This window comes from Papilio xuthus, unplaced genomic scaffold (assembly GCF_000836235.2).
Source record: "Papilio xuthus unplaced genomic scaffold, Pxut_1.1 DF826933.1, whole genome shotgun sequence".
In the NCBI taxonomy this organism is placed as follows: Eukaryota; Metazoa; Arthropoda; class Insecta; order Lepidoptera; family Papilionidae; genus Papilio; species Papilio xuthus.
Window position 1 is genome coordinate 6,497,919 of NW_013531716.1, and position 22,044 is coordinate 6,519,962.

At 33.9% G+C, this 22,044-nt stretch overlaps 1 protein-coding gene across 1 annotated transcript in view; it reads right to left on the minus strand.

The window, feature by feature from the left end:
* Positions 1-22,044, minus strand: part of Pif1A (PFTAIRE-interacting factor 1A) — a 90,370-nt gene that overhangs the window by 22,336 nt on the left and 45,990 nt on the right. The window contains exon 5 of the mRNA XM_013317925.1: positions 8,383-8,442. Coding sequence (XP_013173379.1) covers positions 8,383-8,442 — 60 coding nt within the window. The remainder of the gene's footprint in view (positions 1-8,382; positions 8,443-22,044) is intronic.

Sequence of the window (22,044 nt, forward strand, 5' to 3'; positions counted from 1 at the left end):
TCGCAATAAATTGTCATGTTATCGATGGACAGCACTAGCTGACGCCATAAACAAGCGCGAATGTCGCGCTGCAATGTCGATGTTTTAACAATTCATATTCGTTTAGCAATTCAAATTCAATGTGGAAATGCTCCCGATAAATGGAACGCTGCCAGTATCTTCGGAACCTTGCTTAAAGGGACTCCTTTTAATGATATATTTTAGTTAATTATTCGTTTTTAATATTTTATTTAATATCATAGATTTATAATGGAGCTTAAGAAGTAAGATAACAATAATAACACATTTTAAGTATTATAAATGTTACATAGCGTGCGAAACCTTCCTAATTTTAATTAAGATGACATTGTCCTCGATAGGGTTGTGCCTATCTGATTTAAGAATAATGTATAGTTCAAATCAAGTTTATTTTCGACTGCAATTTCGTCATTAAAACGAGAGATATATGACTATATGTGTCAATACAAATGTCATTTCGGTCTAAAAGAGTAAAAATAGGGTCTTTCTAATGATATAATCAAAAGTAACAGCCATCCTTAAAATATTTTCATTAAAAAAATATTATACAAAGCAGCAGCGAAAGCTGGCATACAGAAATAAATATTAAAATAATAAAATTGATGGCATCAATTTGCAAAAACACCTACTGACCTAGAGAATGATCAAATGACGTCAGACATGGCAGTGAACATGGAAGAGAGTGAATTGAGTCAGGCTGTGGGAAAGTGTGACCCCCTATGACCTCTGACTCTTGGAGATTATAATCGAATATTCATTAATCAGGTAACAAATGAATAGAGGAAATTTTTCTATCAGTAAATTGAAATGAAACCACTGATTTTAATTAATACAGATTTTATCATGCAACTAGCTGTCGCCTGCGACTCCGTCCGTATGAAAAAAACTTAGTAGCCTATGTGTTCTTCCACACTGTTCTACATCTATGCCAAATTTCAGTGAGATCCGTTGAACCGTTCCGGAGATACCTTCTTATAAACATTCATCCATCCTAACATTTATAATATTAATAAAAAATTAGACTATGTTCACATAACGCTTGTTTTTTACTATTTAACGAAACTCTATTTCGTCTACTAAAATTTAATATTTGAAAAATTTTACATAAAAAAGAAAACAACTCATATAAAGTATCAAAACAACAGTAATAACATTTAGTTTTGTGTCAAACAGGTACTTGAAAGGGAAAATATTTCACATCAAGTTTGAGTGCATTTCCTGAGATCAGATTACGAACCTGCTGCAAAACAATAACACGCTGTCAAGTGTCAGCATATTTGTGGTGAAAACGAAACATCTCGCCTTTAAAATGGAAAAGAAATTATGTTTATTTACGAGTACTAAAATCACTTTGATAAAAAGACGAATTGAAATTATATGAACTAAAATATATTTTACTATTAAATTAATATCAATATTGATTTTATTTTCCTTTTTATTGATATAAATCTCTTTATCTAGACTGTATTTGGCTTTTGTTAGCTTACAGTCATCATCAGCTCACTATACGTCCCCACCGAGGGACTGGGAGCCTACCCTAAGTTAAAGGTGATAAGGCCATAGTCAACCACGCTGGCCAAGTGCGGGTTGGTTGACTTCACACATATCTTTGAATTTCTTCTCAGATATCTGCAGGTTGCATCACGATGTTTTCCTTCACCGTAAGAACGTCGGATAAATTTACATATGTAAATCGGAAATCGAAAAACACATTGGTACATGGCGGGATTCGAACCCAGGAACTGCAGATTGCTAGTCAAGTGCTTGACCCCTGAGCCACCGACGCTCTCTATAGCTCGCTATAACTTACAGAAATATATAAAAAGAAAACATCATTAAAAAGTTCGTATGTCACATTAATTAATTTATTACTGGCAGGCAATAACAGTTTTTTTATAACAACAAGATAACTAAAGTTACAAACCAGTTTAATATAATCTAGTATACGATCGGAGAACCTATGACCCGCTCTGTAGCCCTTCACTTTATGTTACCTCGAGGTGAATCAGTATTATTATCCTATATTTATGTACAAGAATTATTGAATAAGCATACCGTAGTTCTACAAAAAAAAATTGAAACGCATGAACAAACAAAATTTGACACTGACTAAAGAAAATATGTTTGCGTTGTTCCAAAAAATCAACCATTCTGCGCATTACCGTACCATTTATTTTTCGGCAATTTCACATTGGGCCTAGCACGAATATTTGTGATAATCGCAATCGTATGTTCATCGACAAAATTTGTATTAAAATTTGTACATCGGCCGTAAAGTACACCAAAAATCTCATGACAATTTTTACATAATTGACGATAACGATAGGAAGGCGCATATCGCAAACATTGGGCTAGGCCCACAGTTCAGTTTAGTCTTTTATGAAATTATCTCTCGCATAAACGTGTCGACATATTAAAACAACTAAAACAACTCAATATGATGTTTAAATTCCTTCCTCTGCTTTCACCGGACACACAGATGTTCCAAATGTTTTAATCATTCGATTATTTCATTAATCGATTACATAACTCGACGCCTGTCTGTCTGTCCGTCGTTTTTTGTGCGTACAATCACGTGCAACAGCCAATTTAATTGGGGATAAACGCACCTTACATAATATTTTTTATCTGATATTTTAATTGGCTTGAATAGATGTTGGTTATTAACTTAATAGCTAGCACATCACACGTAGGCATTTGGATACATTTCTAGCTGAAAGAGAAATTTGTGAAATAGTCGACAAATTAAATTTTAGGGCATTCATTATTGCAAAAGGATTACAACTTTTAGCATCAATTGTTGAACACCTAGCCTATGTGTCATTTATATTATTTCTTTTAAAATCATTCTGATATATCTAAATAAAACCTGAATAATACGGGGTTCTTAAAATATATTGAGTAGCTTGTTAGCTTATAGAGCTGGCAGCTATCTCGGTCAAAGAATTAGTTTAGCTGTACAGAGGGGGAACGCTGCCAGTATCTTCGGGACCTTGCCTATAGGGACTCCTTTTAATAACATATTTTAGTGAATTATCCGTTTTTTTTTAAATATTTTATGTTATATCATAGATTTAAGACCATATGTAATTATAGAAATAAGGATGTATAATAATTACTTTATAGTAATTCATGTTTTAATGATAAAATGACAACTCATGATATGTACAAAAGTAAATATATAAAGCCTGTTAGAAATGTCATGACATTGAACTTAGGTTATCCAATTCAAATAATTTTACCACAACAAATTAATTTGAATATTACAACGATTAATATTTATAAAGAACTGCAATAATAAAAATTTTCAAAGTATTAATTTCCATAAACATTTAACTTCACGAGTGTACACAATAATTTATGTTAACGTTAGCTTATTATATAACCGTTATCGATTCATAGACAAACAAAAAAAAACGTAAACAGTTGAATAATCGAATACAAAAGCTAGCACTGTTATATAACGTTAGCATATAGCAGTTGTTTATAGCTGTTAACAGCTGTTCGGGAGAGAACACGTGGGAATGCAGTTCCGGTATGCAATAATCATAAACGACTTGATTCTTGTCTCGCAAAGGACCGGCATGAGTGTATTGCCCTCGGTTTTCACTGGCTACAAAGTGAAATTTTAATCAATCTTTTTGTACCTGTTTTGTTTTTTACCTGTTTACGATGCGTTCAGTTTACTATGTAGGACCTCTTTTATGTCTTACTCTTTGACGTTGTCGTAAATAATAGGATAGATACTCTATGATATATACTCTTGGAGAAATAATATTGACCTAAAGGTCTATGTTACCAGGTCATGAAATTAAAAAAAAGAGAAATAATATCAACCCAATGATCTACAAAACGAGAGCAAACCTAAGAACTAAGTCTTGCTTTGAGATACTTTTTCGTAAGATGTCGATCGCTTAAGGTACAATTCCACTAGTAAAAAATTATCTGTTTGAAAGTGATGACATCTGTTTTGGAGTAGATAGAATGATTGATACAGTTTAAATCATAATATTCTAGTACAAATTCTAGTAGCGTTTTAAATGTATCAAGACTTTGTATATATGAATAGCATTGGAAAACTTGACTTGTCGGCTCTCAAAGTAAATACCATTGCAATTATACAATACATTTGTGAAACATAATGAAATATTCATTTCGCATAGTGGAAATACTAGAAGCACGGCCAAGGTTCCGTCTAGAAAGGAAATCTATTGAAAATCGCGATAGGGAAACAAATAGAAACGTGGCACGCCATACGGATTCATCAATAGGTACAACGTGCATATAAATAAATAGTTTATTTCTGCAAACTAAAGAATGTTTTTCAATTATTTAATGTAACTTTTTATTTGAATAGGAGAAAGAGTGGCATGGTCCAACTGCACAACTACGTCAAACTAATATTCTGCTAGTTATTTTATGTAGAGCCCATCATTAGACTAATTCAACTCGAGACGATTAAAACAATGTAATTAATTTACAAGCGTCAATAGCTTATGGTTAGGGTACCGATTTCCCATCACGTGGTCTTGGGTTCGAATCCCTCCATTCGACTATTGTCGTAAACCATATCCTAGCACAAGCCTAGAGCTTAGTTGGAATGGTAAAAGAAATATTAGTAAATATACAAAAAAAATCGAATTTATATGACTAATAGAAATGTTAAAACATCTGAATAACTATAGCATCCAATTTTCTATATTCAAAATTCAAGTAACACGAGTCAAGAAAAGTCCCCTCTTAAAAGTGGCATCTGCAGTGTACCGTTCTGAGGAGCGGCCGGTGCTGAGCCGGTTCTCGTGATGGATGGCTCGAGTGACGTCAAATTACTGTTCCAACATTTATAAGGAAAGTGGCCGAGCATATTCCGATATTAACGTAAATTCGATGCTGTAAATGCATTTCACCGGACCGAAAAATAAAAACGCCGAAGTCGTTACTACGTAATATACGACGTTTTAAGGTACGGTTACATTAAAAAAGCTGACAAAGTAATAAAATTTGAATTTTTATCCCAACTAATGATTTTGGAAAAAGCTTATTTAATTTGAAACTGTCGCGAATAATTACTTTTAAATGAAACTTGAAACACGTTTAAGTGATACTCTCGCGTAGATTTAATACGAAAAATTCTGAGTGCATTCATTTTAACTATTAAAGGTAGAGAGAGATCATGATTCGCTTTTACGCGCACAGTTTGATAATATAGTGTTCTTGTACTAAATGCACTACGGCGTCTGTAACGGGTGCGTTCACCTCACTGCATTGATCGCCTTTAACCGATTTATTCTTACACATGGTTATTATAGGATGATAAATTTAGAGTCGGTATTATTTTTCACACTTATAAACTGTAGAGAGCCAAAGTCCCTTTTAACATATATTTCAATTATATAAATTGGTTTTAAAAGACTAACAGTGATAGAGCCCGCTTTAACATCTTCGCACGAATTGGCCCGGCTCGCCCGGTAAAATACCACGACCACACAGAAGACAGGCGTCAAGTGGAAGCAATTCCGCGTTTCGTCTGAGGAGTGTGCGTCCCGGAGGCCTAATTTAGTCCTCTTTCCCTTCCTACCCTTTTTCTTATAAGGAAAGGATAGCAAGTGGACTTTCCGGATGAGTAGGTGCATGGAAATGTTTTCTTTCTGTGCATCCTCTCCTTCGTCCATTAAAGGTAGGCAACGCATATGCAATTGCGTATGTCTATGGGCAACGGTCACTTCGCTATTGCAGCGATTTCAGGTGGTCGTTCGCTCGTTTACCACCTTATTATATAAAAAAAGATAAATTTATGTTTTGTCTAAATTAGATTGGCCGTAAAGAACATATAAAGATGCCCCATTGCGTAGTTACACGTAACTAACTGTATCTCGTAGTGTGAGTTTAGAAAATACTTTCCATAACAGTTTAGTGTCGGCACAATTGAAAGACAAAAGTAAAGCTAAGACGAGTGAAATCTAACACTTTATAACTCATCAACCTATTCCCACGGGCGGTGATCGTAAGTCCATACCGTTTGTAATGTATGCAGTACACCACTAGCTATAATATCTTAAATATTGTTTAGTATCTACCAAAAAGCATGTAAAGCTAAACGATATTAACCATCCATATCACAATTATAGTGTAAATTAGATGGCTGGATTCCAACCTATAGGTTACAAGTGCTTAACACATAAGCCACTGACGATCTTGCCTTTTAATGAAACATTAAATTCGGCAATCGCAAAATAATAACAGCGCTTAGCTTCAAATATAGCAAAGCAACAACAGTGTACACTGACCTTTATCCACATCTCCATGCTAACAATGACGTAGCAGTGTATTTCTTAAAACCAAACAAACAAACGGTTTTACCGCTTCATACTAGAGAAATTGAAAGCATATTTAACTATTTGACATCTATAATATTGATATAGACAAAAGTAAAATATTTATTAATTTCTATACATTAAGCTTAACAATTAACGAACATAGAAACACGAATTTTCAATTGTCAACTTACCGTGAGCTTCTGAGACAAAAATCCCTGTCATTATCTTTGACAAACCAGAGATAAAAATATGTTTTAAACGCAGACTGCAGTTTCAGAAACTCACGGTTAGTGTAATCATATTCATAAAATAAATAGTTACAAGTTAGAAAATGGGTACATAATAAAAACTTTGAAAAATGGTGAACCTGACTTTTCTGAATCTAAAAATTATAAGGTTAGGTTTAGACTAATTATGACACAAGAACTACATTCATAAATCTTAGAGCAAAGATTACATCGTTGAAATATCTGTGGTCAAAGACAACACAAGAATAACTCGCGCACAATAAACAAACAGAACTGTACGCAGCACATATTAATGAACCTATAGACATATTGCATCCATCCGATACCACAAATGCAGGCAGATGCAATAAATTGTACTAAACAGTTTTACGCAATATCAAACGAATGAACAGTTGAGTTGAATCTGTGAAAACATTTAAACGCCCACGTTGTCTTTAGTAACATTCGAGAATCAACAGTAACATAAGGTAGAGTACATAGTATTGGATATTTCCGAAAATGTCTCATACTAATTACAACAGAACGGAAGGGTCTTAAAAGTCCAAACTTTGTGTATAAAACATATCGTCATCTCTGTCATTACCTATCACAAAACAAAGACAACATATTTTAAACGGCGATCAGTTCTGACAAATAAGTTTAATAAGTAGAAAAGATTATATAAGTAATTAAGTTTACTCCTGACTATATTTGTCTATGATTATTCTCTCCATTCTTTAGCATTAACAAGCAGTATTTTAAGAGCGATACTCATCGAAAATGTTGACAAGGCAGAGGGACGTGTGTCGAATGTTCGATATTATCTCGAATGCCTCCATTATTAGCATTCTAAGTAGCTTGGACTGCACGGACTGAGCGACCTCCTTTCTACCGGCTTTGTATTACTGTAACTCCCGGCTTCACTTGTACGATGTGATTAATAGTAGTTAACACGACTATTTTAAATAACCTCTATAATAGAGTTTCCCAAACATTTTTCTCGCCGCAGGTTATACTTAGGCTTATTGGGTTTTTGAGACAGAAATCTCCGTTTAAAACATATTGTTATCTGTTTTGTCAAAGATAATAAGAGGGATAATAGTATATTCTATATTGAAAATATTGGTCTCAGAAACCATTGGTTAGGAAATTGAAGTAGAACAATTGCGTTCTTTTACTTATTTGCAAAAATGTCTTAACAATGTAGAAGTTGATCTTTAGAAAACATATAAAAATTTCATAACGACATTAACGGTTCATTGAATTATAAAAACTAGAAATCGATACAATTAATCGACTCGGAATACGAGGAATGGCGCGGGCGCAGACTATAATTACGGTACGATAAAAAAAAGCTAACTGCCAATCAACTAACCGACCACGCGTCATTTTTTATTGCACAGGTGCCGACCGGCAGTTGCGCAACTATTTGACAACGGCACAATTTGACAGCTGTCAAAATGACACAAAGTGTCACACAGAAAAGTAAGCTCGTTCAGAAATTAGTAGACAAATAGCGAAATGTCAAAGGGTGAGTATACGTTAGTGTTGACATTTCGTTTGGTACGCATTTGAACGTTAATGGTCACGTTCTGTTGTTGCAAAAACCGGTTTTATGAACGTTTTAAAATTAACACGCAAAGGTCATAACTGTAAATGAAAACCGCATATTCAATATGCTAGCTTTTTGCAAATACCTTTATTGCCACTTTAATGGAGGTATCACAATCTTAATCACTACGTGGATATTTGAGCAGAATATTGTTTAAAATTGTTTCATAGTAGTGTAGTCAGTAAAGGCAATTGTTTTTATTCCTTACCTCACGGTCACCTCGTGGCTTTTTACTAATTTCGGTGGAGTCACACTCCATTCTTTGCGCCTGAAACAAAACACATTCCGTTTTTACAAATAAAATCTAATAGATTAATTTGGAGATTAAAATATCGATCGGTGTTGATTAAAACCAGTTAATTATTTCAAAGTTATATTCAGTCCATCAGCTGCTGTGTTACTAAGTTACTAGGCTATCATAGCTTCGATATCATATAAATCTTTATAACAGCAATTAATTGTGAACTAATGCTGAGCGGTGTAAGCAAAAAGGGCAGATCAATCGGGCGCATCAAATACAAGTCGCAGGAAAGAGATCGCATTGACTGTACCGCATCCGCCGCAGATGCCGACCCATCCGGTACTAAAAACACGCAAATGACAACTTTATGCTGTTGTAATAAGGATCAAGATTACTGCATGTGTACCATCGCTACGTCTATTGGGTTCAAAACGTCCGTAAGTGGCTACAGGAAAGCCGGACAAATTAGCAATACGCCGGGATGTTAATAATGGGCAAGAGCATTACCATTGTAAATAAGAATTGATATCACTTTCCCAGTGTTATTAACAGCACAGTGTCAATATGGTAAAGAAACCAACAATACGGAAGCACACAATAACCAAAATCGTACACGTCGGGTTGTCATAAAGGTAGGCAACGCATATGCAATTGCGTATGTCTATGGGCTACGGTCACTTCACTGTTTCAGCGATTTCAGGTGGCCGCTTGCTCGTTTGCCAAATTCTGATATTAAAAAAAAATTGAAATGCGAATGTTTAGATGGATGAATGTTTGTTAGAAGGTATCTCCAGAACAGAATTGGATCTCGCTGAAATTTGACATGGAATACCGTCTGGTAGAGCACATAGGCTACTAATAAGTTTTTTATTATTTCTTTAGTACAGAAATTAGTACAAAAAAATCAGTAATAAACTGTTCCGCAAGTATGCGTTAACGGAAGGTTAAAATCGTGCTCATGAATAACATCTTCGCTTGAAATTCTTGTCGTGCCAAAGTCAAAACCGTCGGTTATGTTCATCAGGTCGTTTTGTGATTGAACTTAGCGTTTCTATTTCAGTACGTCTGCGGTCAATATTAATAACTACGGCGCCAATGCATCGCAACAAGATTACTCTTGTATACGAACACTCGAAATATACAAACATACTAACTGTCACCCACGACTCCGTCGGCGCGAAATTAAAAAGCATACTTATCGGTAGCCTATCTGTTCTTTCAGACTGTTCTACATCTATGCCAAATTTCAGCGAGATCCATGCAGTCGTTCTGGAGATATATTGTAACAAATATCCTTCCATCCACACATCCAAACATTCGCATTTATAATATTAGTAAGAGTAAGATATTATTTGTAATGTTCATATAAGTTTTGTACAGTGTCACTGAAAGTAAGCGAGGCGTTTATAATCAAATTTTCCACAGATTCTCCAATCACATGTTTAGATTTTCCTCCAAAAAACCTTGATAGAAAAACTTTATAATCTTTAAATTATTTGTTTAGTGACATAATGAAGACAGGCACATTGAAATCATGTAATTAATTCCAGGGAATTGCCTCATAATGATACTAGATTTAATTTGTATGTAATGAATTCGGCCCACGTTTACATTATCCTGTCGCAAGCGCAACTTAAATACATAATATCCAAGTTTCCTCAACAGCTCATACATAATGTATATTCATCTTAAAAATGTGTGTATTTTTTACTTAGTCACAATTTATTCTCTATGAAATACGATTAATAACAAGTTGACACTTTATCCGATAAAGAATTAAGCCTATCTGTCGTCGGTTTAAAAGGTTGCAGGATTTCCAATGGGTAAATTTAATTTTAAATCTACTGTTTAAAAATCGAACGTTCGTAAACTTATCGTTGGTTACCGAGACCAATATTTTTATATAAAACATATCGTCATCCCTATCATTTTCTTTAACAAAACAGAGATAACAATGCGTTTTAAAAAGTGATTTTGAAGACTGAAACCCACGGTTAATCGAAGCTTGTCGTGTCATCGAATCAACAATTCAGACATGTAACTTGACGTGTCGGATTCAAAGCCTGGACTCACGACAATTGTCACCGCTGAGTCACAAGCAATTCTATATTTGCTGAACGTTAATCAGTCCCGAGTCATTGAGGCGGCTTATTAAAATGCCAGCCGCGTCCCCAGTCGCCGTCCCGTCTGCCAGACCAACGGATTTAGTCGAAGGCTAACACATGCGAAATCCGTATTTAGCAATCGCATTGTTTGACTGCAAGGTATGTGGTCTTTGATTTCAATTGCATACTTTTATGGTGGCTGTGATAGAAAATCATAAGTTTTCCCGCTGCTATGTTTTAAACAGCAACCTTGTCTGTCAATATCAGCTTATTCAAAAAATTTCATTCTTTTATAAATTTTATTATGCATCGTGGACGTCGCTAAGCGATGCTCAAAGCTAGGTCTAGAGGGGGATCAACTACCATTTATATGCTGTCCCCCTTTACCCCTGCCCCCATGGCGACATCCACGGATAGCGTTAAATTAAAAAAAAAATGTGAAACAGATCTGTGACGTTGAGTGCGCTGTTACGCACTGTTTGTCATTCAGACTGACATACAATACGAGGTGAGTTGTATAATTTAAGTCGCGCGTTACGCACCTCGAGAGAACGCACTGCTGGGAACCGGAAGCTAATCTATCGCATTCGATGGATCATCGTATCCATTCACTAGTATAAGATATTGGTTATTCGTTTAAATAGCTTACCGTGGGTTTCTGAGGCCAAAAACCCCCGTTTAATTGTTATCTCTGTTTTGTCAAAGATCACGATATGTTTTATTCAAAGATTTTGGTTTCAGAAACCAGCCGTTAAAATAGTAGCACTGGAATGACAGAACGATTACAATGGGCTAATGGACTAAACGGAAATATTACTAATATAAATACGAATGTTTGGATTGTTGTAAGGACATTGGTCACTTTGATATTTCGGCGAAGTCTGGTAGCAATATTATAAATGCGAATTTTTCAGATAGATGGATGTTTGTTAGAAAGTATCTCTAAAACGACTGCATGGATCTCGCTGAAATTTAGCATAGGTATAAAACATCACTTAGGGAAACACGTAGGCTACTAATTAAGTTATTTATAGTCGAGAGTGACAGCTAATACTTATTAATTTATTACCATTAGGTCAACTGTGACGCTATGACGTAATAAAATGAAAAGCGTTGCGTAAACATGAAAGTCGAAGACCGAATAAGGTAGGGAAAGGAAAATTCAATATTGGATTATTATATAAAGAAACACAAAGACGTAGTAAAAGCACTCTTTCTTACAAACATAACATTTACTAAGTTTACGTCACAATATTTTATTTTATTTTATTAGAGATTTAGAAGCAATCTACACTAAGGGACTGCCAAGCTATAAAGTTACGTCCAATCTTATAATACTAATTAATAAATGCCAATGTTTATATGCTTGGATGGATGGATGTTTGTTTGAATGTATCTCTAGAACGGATACATGAACGTAGCCTGGAAGGACACATACGCTACTAATTAAGTTTTTTTTAATTCCGCCCGGACTTGCGGGCGACAGCTAGTATTCAATATTGTAGAAAGTAAGCCCGAAATAGTCAAACATTGAATATGTAGTAATCCGATTATTAAATAATCCATGCTCTTGTACCGACAAATACATTTTAGATCGTAATTTCCGTTCATCATATATTGCATAACGGTCAATCAAATTCTTTCAATACGCTCCATTATGCAAAATGTGAATTCATATTTCAACCACTCGACTTCTAAAACTAGTAGACACTTTAATAGTGCTCACATGTACGTGATTATTTTTGATTACGTTTCAAAGTAAACATTAACAAACCATTCTGAACATATTTGAACTTATAGTATGACACACTAGAAACGGGCCACCGGATTTTTTTTATCGTTACATGGCAAACGAGTAAGCGACCAAATCCGCTGAAATAACGAAGCGACCACTACCAATAGACATCCACAATTGCAGATGCGTTGCCCAACTTTAGTCGACGATTGAGTTTTGGTCCAATAACGCAATGACTCTCAAAGACACCTGCAAAAGTTGTTGATGCATTACCTACCATAAATAGACGGACGATTTAATATTCTATTTGAGTACCTAAAGAATTATTCACTTTAAAAGATGCATTATAAATAAGACATAATTATTTGTTGCATTTACAGAAATGTACAGCATCCGACGACAGGTGAAAGCCTGTCACCTGCGGACACAAACTGTCTCATTAACCCATCACAATTACCTTAATGATCTAGATGCATGCTATCTCTTTTATTCTCTTTGAAAAAATAGAGATAACAATATACACATCTTAAGACAGTTTAATTCACGGTAAAAATATTAAGCATTCTTATGCAATAGGTATGTTATTTTTGTAGCAGATGCGAAAATATAAATGCAAGTTAACTAACTAACTGATCCAGCACGCGTTGGAATGACACGACACAAAGTGAAGTTAAAATATATATAAATAAATTCATTTGGTGTTCGTTAGTCACGCTAAAACTCGAGAACGGCTAAACGGATTTATCTTATCTTGTTCTTGAAATGTTCGTGGAAGCCTAAAGTAGGTTTAAAGGTGAGAAAAATTCGAATAATTGCCGGGAAACCCTAAACAATTAGTAAGCTAATTATTAAATTTTTATTTAATTTCGCGCAGAGTTGCGGGCGACAGCTAGTATTAAAATAAAAGTGTGGTTCAGTAATAATACGAGATTAGTTTATACCAGATGAGATGGAATACGAAATAAACATGTTTCAGTTTTTTTTCTAGTACGTAGTAGTTTTTCGTCCTAATCATTGGCTTGGAAACGCACAGAGGACAAATAAGAATGTTATTTTTAATCTTAAAGAATGAAATCAATATTCTTGAGATGCGGTTTCAAGTGTTCGCGTGGTTATGGGAGAAGAGCGTGTGAATTAAATAAAAATACATCGTCATTGACTCAAAATCTTTGTCTGACTTTAAACAAAGAATAAATGCAAATTTCATCACGTTTTACATAAAACAACGTATTAAAACAAACAAATAAAATATTTATAATATTTTAAATATCTTTTATATGTTATCTTTTAAAATCTTATCTTTTAAATCAAAAGATTAATGATTACACAAAAGATTAATTTCAATACAATTCACAACAACTTAACGCAACGTAGCCGCACGAGTAGTGCGGCTACGTTGCGTTGTGGCATCTCACTTATAATCCCACATACCAAGACGTCTTGATTTAATCTTTAGTTTATAGATTTGATTTGCAATCTCGAAACATTTCCTTCAATATATTAAAGGAAACAGATCAAGATTGATATCCGCAAGGACAAGACGATTGCTAAACTTAGGCCTCGGGAAACAAGACCGGATGTTGACTGTTCGCTTAAAACACTTTTCCACTAATCAACTAAACGCTCGCGAATGCTATTTCTATAGCAGTTTTAGAAACGATACATAATGTATGACGAGTATAAATAGAATGGTCGCGCGACTGGTTAGTTAGTGGAAAAAAGGTCTAACTGTCATGGCATGCCTTCCACTTGGATGCATGCATACGTAATTAATCATGTAATTATATTATCTAATAAATATCTCACCTATCAAGTATGTTAGATAAAAAGTTGAGAATAAAATATCCTTTTGCATAATATGTTTAAAGAAATTATAGAATTAAACCACAGAATTATCTTACTAATATTTTAAATGCGAATTTTTGAATGGATGGATGGGTGTTTGTTAGAATGTATTTCCAAAACAGCTTCATGGATTTTACTGATTTTTTTTATAACAGAAGGGGGCAAACGAGCAGCGGGAACACCGAGGTGTTCAACGACGCCCATGGACATCAGCAATACCAGAGGAACCGCAGATGCGTTGCCGGCCTTTGAGGTGGTGATAACCTCGCGTTTTGTAGGACCCTAAGTCGTAGCGGTTTGGAAATACCGCCGACATAGATATAGAACATATTCTGGAAGAACACATATACTACTTATTTAGTTTTTTTTATTTCCGTGCGGAGGAAGTCGCAGTCTAAAGCTATTGAGTTATAAAACAATTCGGTAAGACCAAAAATCCAAGCATTTTTGTCTCTAGCTTTGACGTCTCATGAGATTACAAAGTAATCTATATTTTAAACCAATGATAATCCACAACAGATATTCTTAAAAGGTACACTTATAACGCGAATATAAAATACATACGATGTATTACAATTGCTAATATTTTCAATGACCTTTGTATTTCTAAACACAGAGTTCATTTCCCATGGCATTCTCTGCATAACTGAGCAAAGTCATGAGGTTCTAATGATTTCATTAGTAATTCTTTCCACACCATGCGAACTTGACTACGTGATGTTATTTTGTTTTTGGTTTCGCCAGTAGCAGTGGTTCAACGAAAGTTGAATGGACCAAAGCGTGCGCCGGCGCATTGGTAACCATGGCGAACGCATTGCGGATCTACGTTTTGTGTTATAACCCAAGAAAAAAAATCTAAATGTGTAAAAACTTAATGTAATCTGTTGTAGTCGTGTTAGTTACACTATTTATAACTCAAGAACGGTTTTACAGATATGGTTAAAAATTGGCGATAAGGTAGCTCAGAGTTAGGAGACGGACATAGGATACTATTTATTCATTTTTTTTCGAATTTATGCCTTGAAGAGTTGTTTTTATTAAACTTATCTATATATTAAGTTTTTTTATATATAGACGCAGACGGAGTCACGGGCGACAGCTAGTTTGTAATATATTAGTGGATTTACTTAACAAAGTCTACATACTATGTTTATCCAAAGTTAATTTAATAAACAACATATTTTTCTTGATGAGAATTACTATTTATAATTCTAAACAAGCTTCCAAAGAATCATGAGAACTAGACTTGAATATTAAAAAAACAATGTTATCAGAATGTTAAATATAAATTGACTATTTAAATATATATAAAGTTATTATGCTGTTAAAATAAAATGAACATAACGGTTCATTTTCATACGAAGTCAAAGCACGCAAATTTGAATTAAATCTATATATATAAAAGAGGTACGCAGCGTAGGTAGGAGTCCCGCACGATGGACCGATGACCTGGTCAAGGTTGCGGGAGTGCACTGGATGCGGGCGGCACAGGACCGGGCATTGTGGCAATCGTTGGGGGAGGCCTACGTCCAGCACTGGACAAGTTTAGGCTGAGTATGATGATGATATAAAAGAAAGTCGTGTTAGTTACACTGTTTATAACTCAAGAACGGCTGTACCGATATGGCTGAAAATTGGCGAGGAGGCAGCGTAGAGCCAGCGGACATAGGATACTATTTATTCATTTTTTTTTTCGAATTTATGCCTTGAAGAGCTGCTTTATATTTTACTTACTAATATTTTAAATGCGAATGTTTACATCGGTTGAAAGGATCTTGATTAAATTTGGTATACGTATAGAACATAGTCTGAAAGAACACATAGGCTACACTAATTAAGTTTTATTATATATCCACGCAGACGTAGTCGCGGGCGACAGCTAGTATTACATAAAACAGTACTTAATTTAATCAAATGTATTACAATAATCGTTGCAATTAATTTTCGTTATAAAAACACCATTATAATTATATTTTGAAACATTTTCCTAATGATTCGATATAAATTGATTCCGTAAGTTATCATTAGCAATCGCAGAGTTTCAACTTTAAACTTTGCAAATAATTAATAGGTTTATGCTACATAATAGAGTAAGGTGCGGTCTTTATCAAATAAATCAATAGAAATAAACATTTATGACACAAGACATAGCCATTTCGTTGCCGTGGAATTAAAAATAAATCTAGAATTTTACTGGGCTAATATGTTATCCAGTAATAGTGTAGCTTCCGAGTACTGAAAGATTTTTTTCAATAGTTTCGGACTTTATTCAATGCAAATAAACAATTAAAACTTTCCTCTTTATAATATTAATATATATAAGAAACATATATTTGCAATCATGTTCAATGTTTTTGAATTTGTCTATACTAGTATATTCTACTATATCTGAAACGGTAATATGAAAAATATTTTTTCCTATAATCTAGTTCAGTCTTAACGCCACCTTGTGGGCGCTGCAGGTCTCAAGTTGCGGGAGTAAAAGTTTCGTTTAGAATTCTCCTTTAATATACATATATAGGTCACAATAATTAATCGATTTAATTTGAAGTTATAGTGGTTTTTAAATATGTCAAAATATGGGGGCGCTAAAAAAAAAAAATTATTCTCAAAGTGGGCAGAAGACAAAATAAGTTTGGGAACCACTGATCTAGTTGATAATTTTTTCATCAATATAGAACTATGTAGTATTGCTTTGAAATATCATTTGTAAGTATTAAATCCGTTTTCATTTATCACAAAAAAAAAAACAATTTTACCAGACAAAGTAGCCCAGAGAAATCCCACGAGTGGTCTCGAATCGCAAACATTAATTACAAGTGTGGGACAAAACAATGAACTATTAACCGAGGTGAGCGTGCGACCAGCTTCACTTGGCCTTCTTGTCTTTACTTAACAAACGGTTTTAATTAACTTTGACTCGTTTGACTTACAGTGATTAATATAAAGGATATTTGGAAGTCAATTAACAAACAGTTGCAAATCTTGTTATGTGTAACATGTTACGAAATTCTATTCTAAACTTACTAACAAATGTTTAGATGGATGTACGTTTGTTTCAAGGAATCTCCAGAACGGCTAAACAGATCTCGATGAAATTTGGCATACATATAGAACATAGTCTGAAAGAACACATAGGCTCCTAATTATGGTTTTATTAATTCTGAGCCCAAGGAGTCGCTGGAGACAGCTAGTATAGGATATGTACTTTGAAAAGTAGTAACATTGCATAAGAATTCTTTAATTTTAATTCTGTTATAAATTATATTATACATAAAGAATTAAAATTGTTTCTATCGCCAAAAAACTGGTACAGAAATATACTGTTTGCAGGTTTTTTATTAAAAAGATGCTTAGGAATGGAAAGAAGGATGTCAATGTTTTTGATAATGGCAACCCAAATAAAGATTGTGTTAGCCAAGTGTCGCAAAGTGAAACAATTGTCCAATTCACATTCATGTTGCGCGCTCATTACAAGTAATTGTCAAACTTTACTGACCACTTGTCTTGTATGGACATCTCTTTAAAACAATCACTGCTTACTATTGTAATTAGCTGGTTTTCTTTCATTTTCCCATGACCTGTTTCGGGTCTATAAGTGACATGACATCATATGCAGTTATAACAACAATTCATTAGGATGTAAAATTGATTACTACACTTATCTTCAACTATTCCAAACTTTGTTCTTAATATAATCCAGACTTCGCCCTCGTACCTCACATTTAGCTCACAAAAGCTGAGCCGTATGCATTTGTCACAGAGTTGTTAATTTGCTTAAAAAGTCCTAGAGTGTACTGAATCTCCTTAAGGACCAAACTTTGCATGCGTCAATGTATAACACTTGGGTATAATTTCCAAATATTAAGTACAAGATATGTTAATACATAAGTATCATAATAGGGTTTGAACGTGGGAAGTGCAAACATACCTGGGCTGCAACATCAACAAACACACGGCTCCTAATTGCTTGGTCAAACGACAGTCGATGTAACGGACCGACAGGAAATGTCAAATAGAGGCTTCTATGTCAAACTGTTACCTCTTACTGGTCAACTGTTAAGCAATATATTGTTACTGGTAACTTCTTCTGGTAAATAACTTTTACTTAGTTATGCTTACTAAGTTATATTTCTGTGTAATTGTACAAATTGATAATATGTACTTTAGATAATAAATAAAAAAAAAATAAAGCTTCGTCTATGAGTCAGTCAGCTGATTGGAATTTGAACAAATTTTAAGAAAATCACGGAACTTTTAACTGGAAATGTCAAAGAAATCGAATAATTATCGATAGTCAAGATTTCAGATTTAATCGATATGAATATCGATTGCACGTGGCCGGAGCGGTGTTATGCAAGAGTGCAATCACACCAAGCAAATGCAACGGGTATTGTGTAGAGTAAGTAACGAATAGTACAAATAGTGTCGTTTGTATATAATCTTTGTTTCATTTTGACAGTTATACGTAACTAGCTGTGCCCGCGACTTTAATAGCGTGAAATACTGTCTGATTTGGACTTTTCCACATTACTTTATTTTTCTAAAAAAAAAAGGTTTTTCTTAAAATAAACGTAGCCAGTGTTACTGCTTATTATATCATCTACCTGCCAATAAAAGTCCTGTCGAAATCGGTCCAACCATTTCATAGATAAGCCAGAACAATACGACAGACAAAAATTAAAAAAAAATATTATGATGTATGTACCGTATACATAGACATGTTGAAAAAAATCGGTATTTCAATATTACAAACTCACCAATTTCATTTATATGTATATATACATATAAATTGTAGCCAGGCATATTACGATATATTTTTCTCTTTGTAATTTCTTTTATTAGACAACTCTGCCCACTTTTTATGGTAAACAGATTATAAGGTGTGAAATTATTTATGAATTTATAATCTATGGTTTATTTGTATTGACATGTCATTGGTGTCGGTGACTTCCGGTGTACTTTCGTTTGTCATTCCATCCGTAGAGCCATGCCTTGGAACCTTTGACTTTCTCAGAACTATTCTCTTGTCTGGACTTTTAATGTTGTACCGAGAAATATTAACATAATTCAATTCTTTTTACGTATTATTACAAAAGAAAGGCGTTACCTAAGTACTAAATGGACAGGAAAATATGTGTACTTTCGTATACGAATGTAATTATTTAAGCCACTTGGCTTTATACTTATAAAACAGTATTTTCTGCTTTCTTTCTATATTACTAATATTATAAATGCGAATGTTTGGTTGAATGGATGGATGTTAGAAGGTATCTCCAAAACGGCTGCTTCGATCTCGATGAAATTTGATGTTGATATGGGACATAATCTGGAAGAACACATAGGCTACTAATTATTATAAGTGTTTTCTTTATTCAACGCGGACGAAACGGTGGGCCATAGTTAATACTTAATAATCAAAATATTATGAGTAGGCGTAAAACACTTTATAAAAAATATTTCAAATACGTTACAGAAACTTTAACAGTCATATACTTACAGTTCATTGTGAATTCTTTAAAGAACCTCAAAGCTTCAATATTCAATAGCCTGTTAGAATATTACACGACACAACCGACCTCTGGGTCTCACGAATCTGCAATTCCAGCATTCTGCTTGTAATCAAATTTGCATTTAATGAACCGTTGCATTACAATACTGCTGGCTTTAAATGAAACAATGATGTTAATGTGTTTATTATGAAATTACGTCATCAACAACCAAATATACAATTGGTAAAAAGTAACTGTGGTTAAACAAAATATTGTTAATACTAGTATCTTCAGAGAATATTAAAACTACAAACGAATTATTAAGCTGCTTCTTTTCGAAGCAAACAAATAGAGAATCTCGCAGAGACCTATAGAATGCCAACGATAATCATGTTTACAAAGAATCATCGAAATAAGTACACTAGGTATGAATTTCTGAAATGAAATACATAATTGAAAGCATCCTTCTTTATTGAAGTCGATTAACAAAAGATTTTCCAGTAATAGTGATTCGAAATTTTACTTTTTTCTATCAAACCTCAGCTAGATACCTGTATAAGCGTAATTCGATGACATTACGTTAGAGGACGCCACTAAAAAAGAAAAAGATACTGGCACACAGTGGCGTCGTGTGATTTTATTTCTTTATTATATCAAGCAGTGTTTTGTTATTTTTTCAGTAGAATCAAGATTGAGTTTTAACAATGAGCTGAGAATAGTTATGTTCTTAAATTACTTATATTTCTTATATCGTAATGTAAAGTTATAATTATAATTCCTTAATAAACATTTAAGCGAAGAGTGTGTTGCTTTTATTTTGAACAATACCACTTCAACGAATAAAACCTTAACACTATCTCCCACCATCAGACATCCCCCTTAAAGCATCTATATACAACCAAGACTACTTTGGGAATCACCAACCCATTTACATCTACGTATAACATTTACCGAATACAATGGACGTTGCAAAGTAATGATTAATTCATTAGTTAAATAATTGACTTTCTATGAGTTCCACATTAAAGCAGACAGTATGTCATTTACATGTCGCCGGGCAAATCACATGGATGACCCAACGATTACTGCGCGCTATTCATACTAACATTTACGGTAATTAAACGTTAGAAATAATTATCTTTTGTTAATAATACTTAGTAACTAAATGAGGTTATTTAGTGCTAAGTGACAGCATTCTAGGGGACCTAAATAAAGATTATTCAACAGTGAGTAGAGCCCGCTTTAACATCTTCGCACGAATTGGCCCGGCTCGCCCGGTGAAATACCACGACCACACCGCATTTCATCTGATGAGTGTCCCGGCGGCGTAATTTAGACGTTTTTCCCTTCCTACCCTTTTTCTTATAAGGAAAGGATAATAAGTGGAATTGGACTTTCCGGATGAGAGGATGCATGGAAAGGGAAGATATTTTCTTTCTGTGCATCCTCTACTCCGTCACTTCAAGGTAGGCAACACATATGCAATTGCGTATGCCTAAGGGCAACGGTCACTTCGCTATTTCAGCGATTATAGATGGCCACTCGCTCATTTGCCACCTTGTGATATTAAAAAGATTTATTTTAGGATTATTAAATTGAAGTTTTAGTAATATTTATGCTTTTACGATTTTGACATCCTTGAGATGACATTTACGCGATGACAGGATTTTTATTTAATTCTTTTTAATCAAAATGCTAGTTGTGGTAACTTAAGGCTCTTCAGTTTAAGAACCTAAACTATTTAATTTAAAGAAACTTAATGCGCTATTATTAATTACAATTTACAACGAGTAACGATCAATCATCGTATTTATATAATTAACATAAACGATTAATATACTAACATTAGTCGAGTGCAATCGTTGGCAGAACAAGATGACCTTAACACAAAAAAATAATATTTTAGCACATATGAAAGTTGCGTAAGTAATAAATAGAAGTTACTTGCAGATCAGTAGTCGATGTTACTTATCAAAAATCTAATCAGTTAACTGTAACGTTGTAAGACTAGCTGTCGCCCACGACTAAAAAAGGCTTAATTTGTAGCCTATGTGTTCTTCCATACTATGTTTTACATTTGTGTCTAATTTCATCGAGATTTATGCAGCCGTTCTGCAGATAACTTCTAACAAACATCCCTCTATAATCCAAACATTCGCATTTATAATATTAGCAAGAAGAACAGTTTAATAGAATAAAAGATAAATTAATTTTTTAAGGTTCTATTGGCGAAAAATTCTTTCTTCTGTTTTATTTTTAAGATTTGGATAATATGTCAAATAAAACAAATATTTAAAAAGCATTTCTTTATCAAAATATTTAAATTTCTTTTTAATATTACATCATAAGTATTTGTAATCTTAGTTTAAACGTTTTGATAAAATCTTATCGATATTGATTTATGCGTCAATTAACGTTAGCTAATCTTGCTTGAGCTTTTACTTGTGATTAA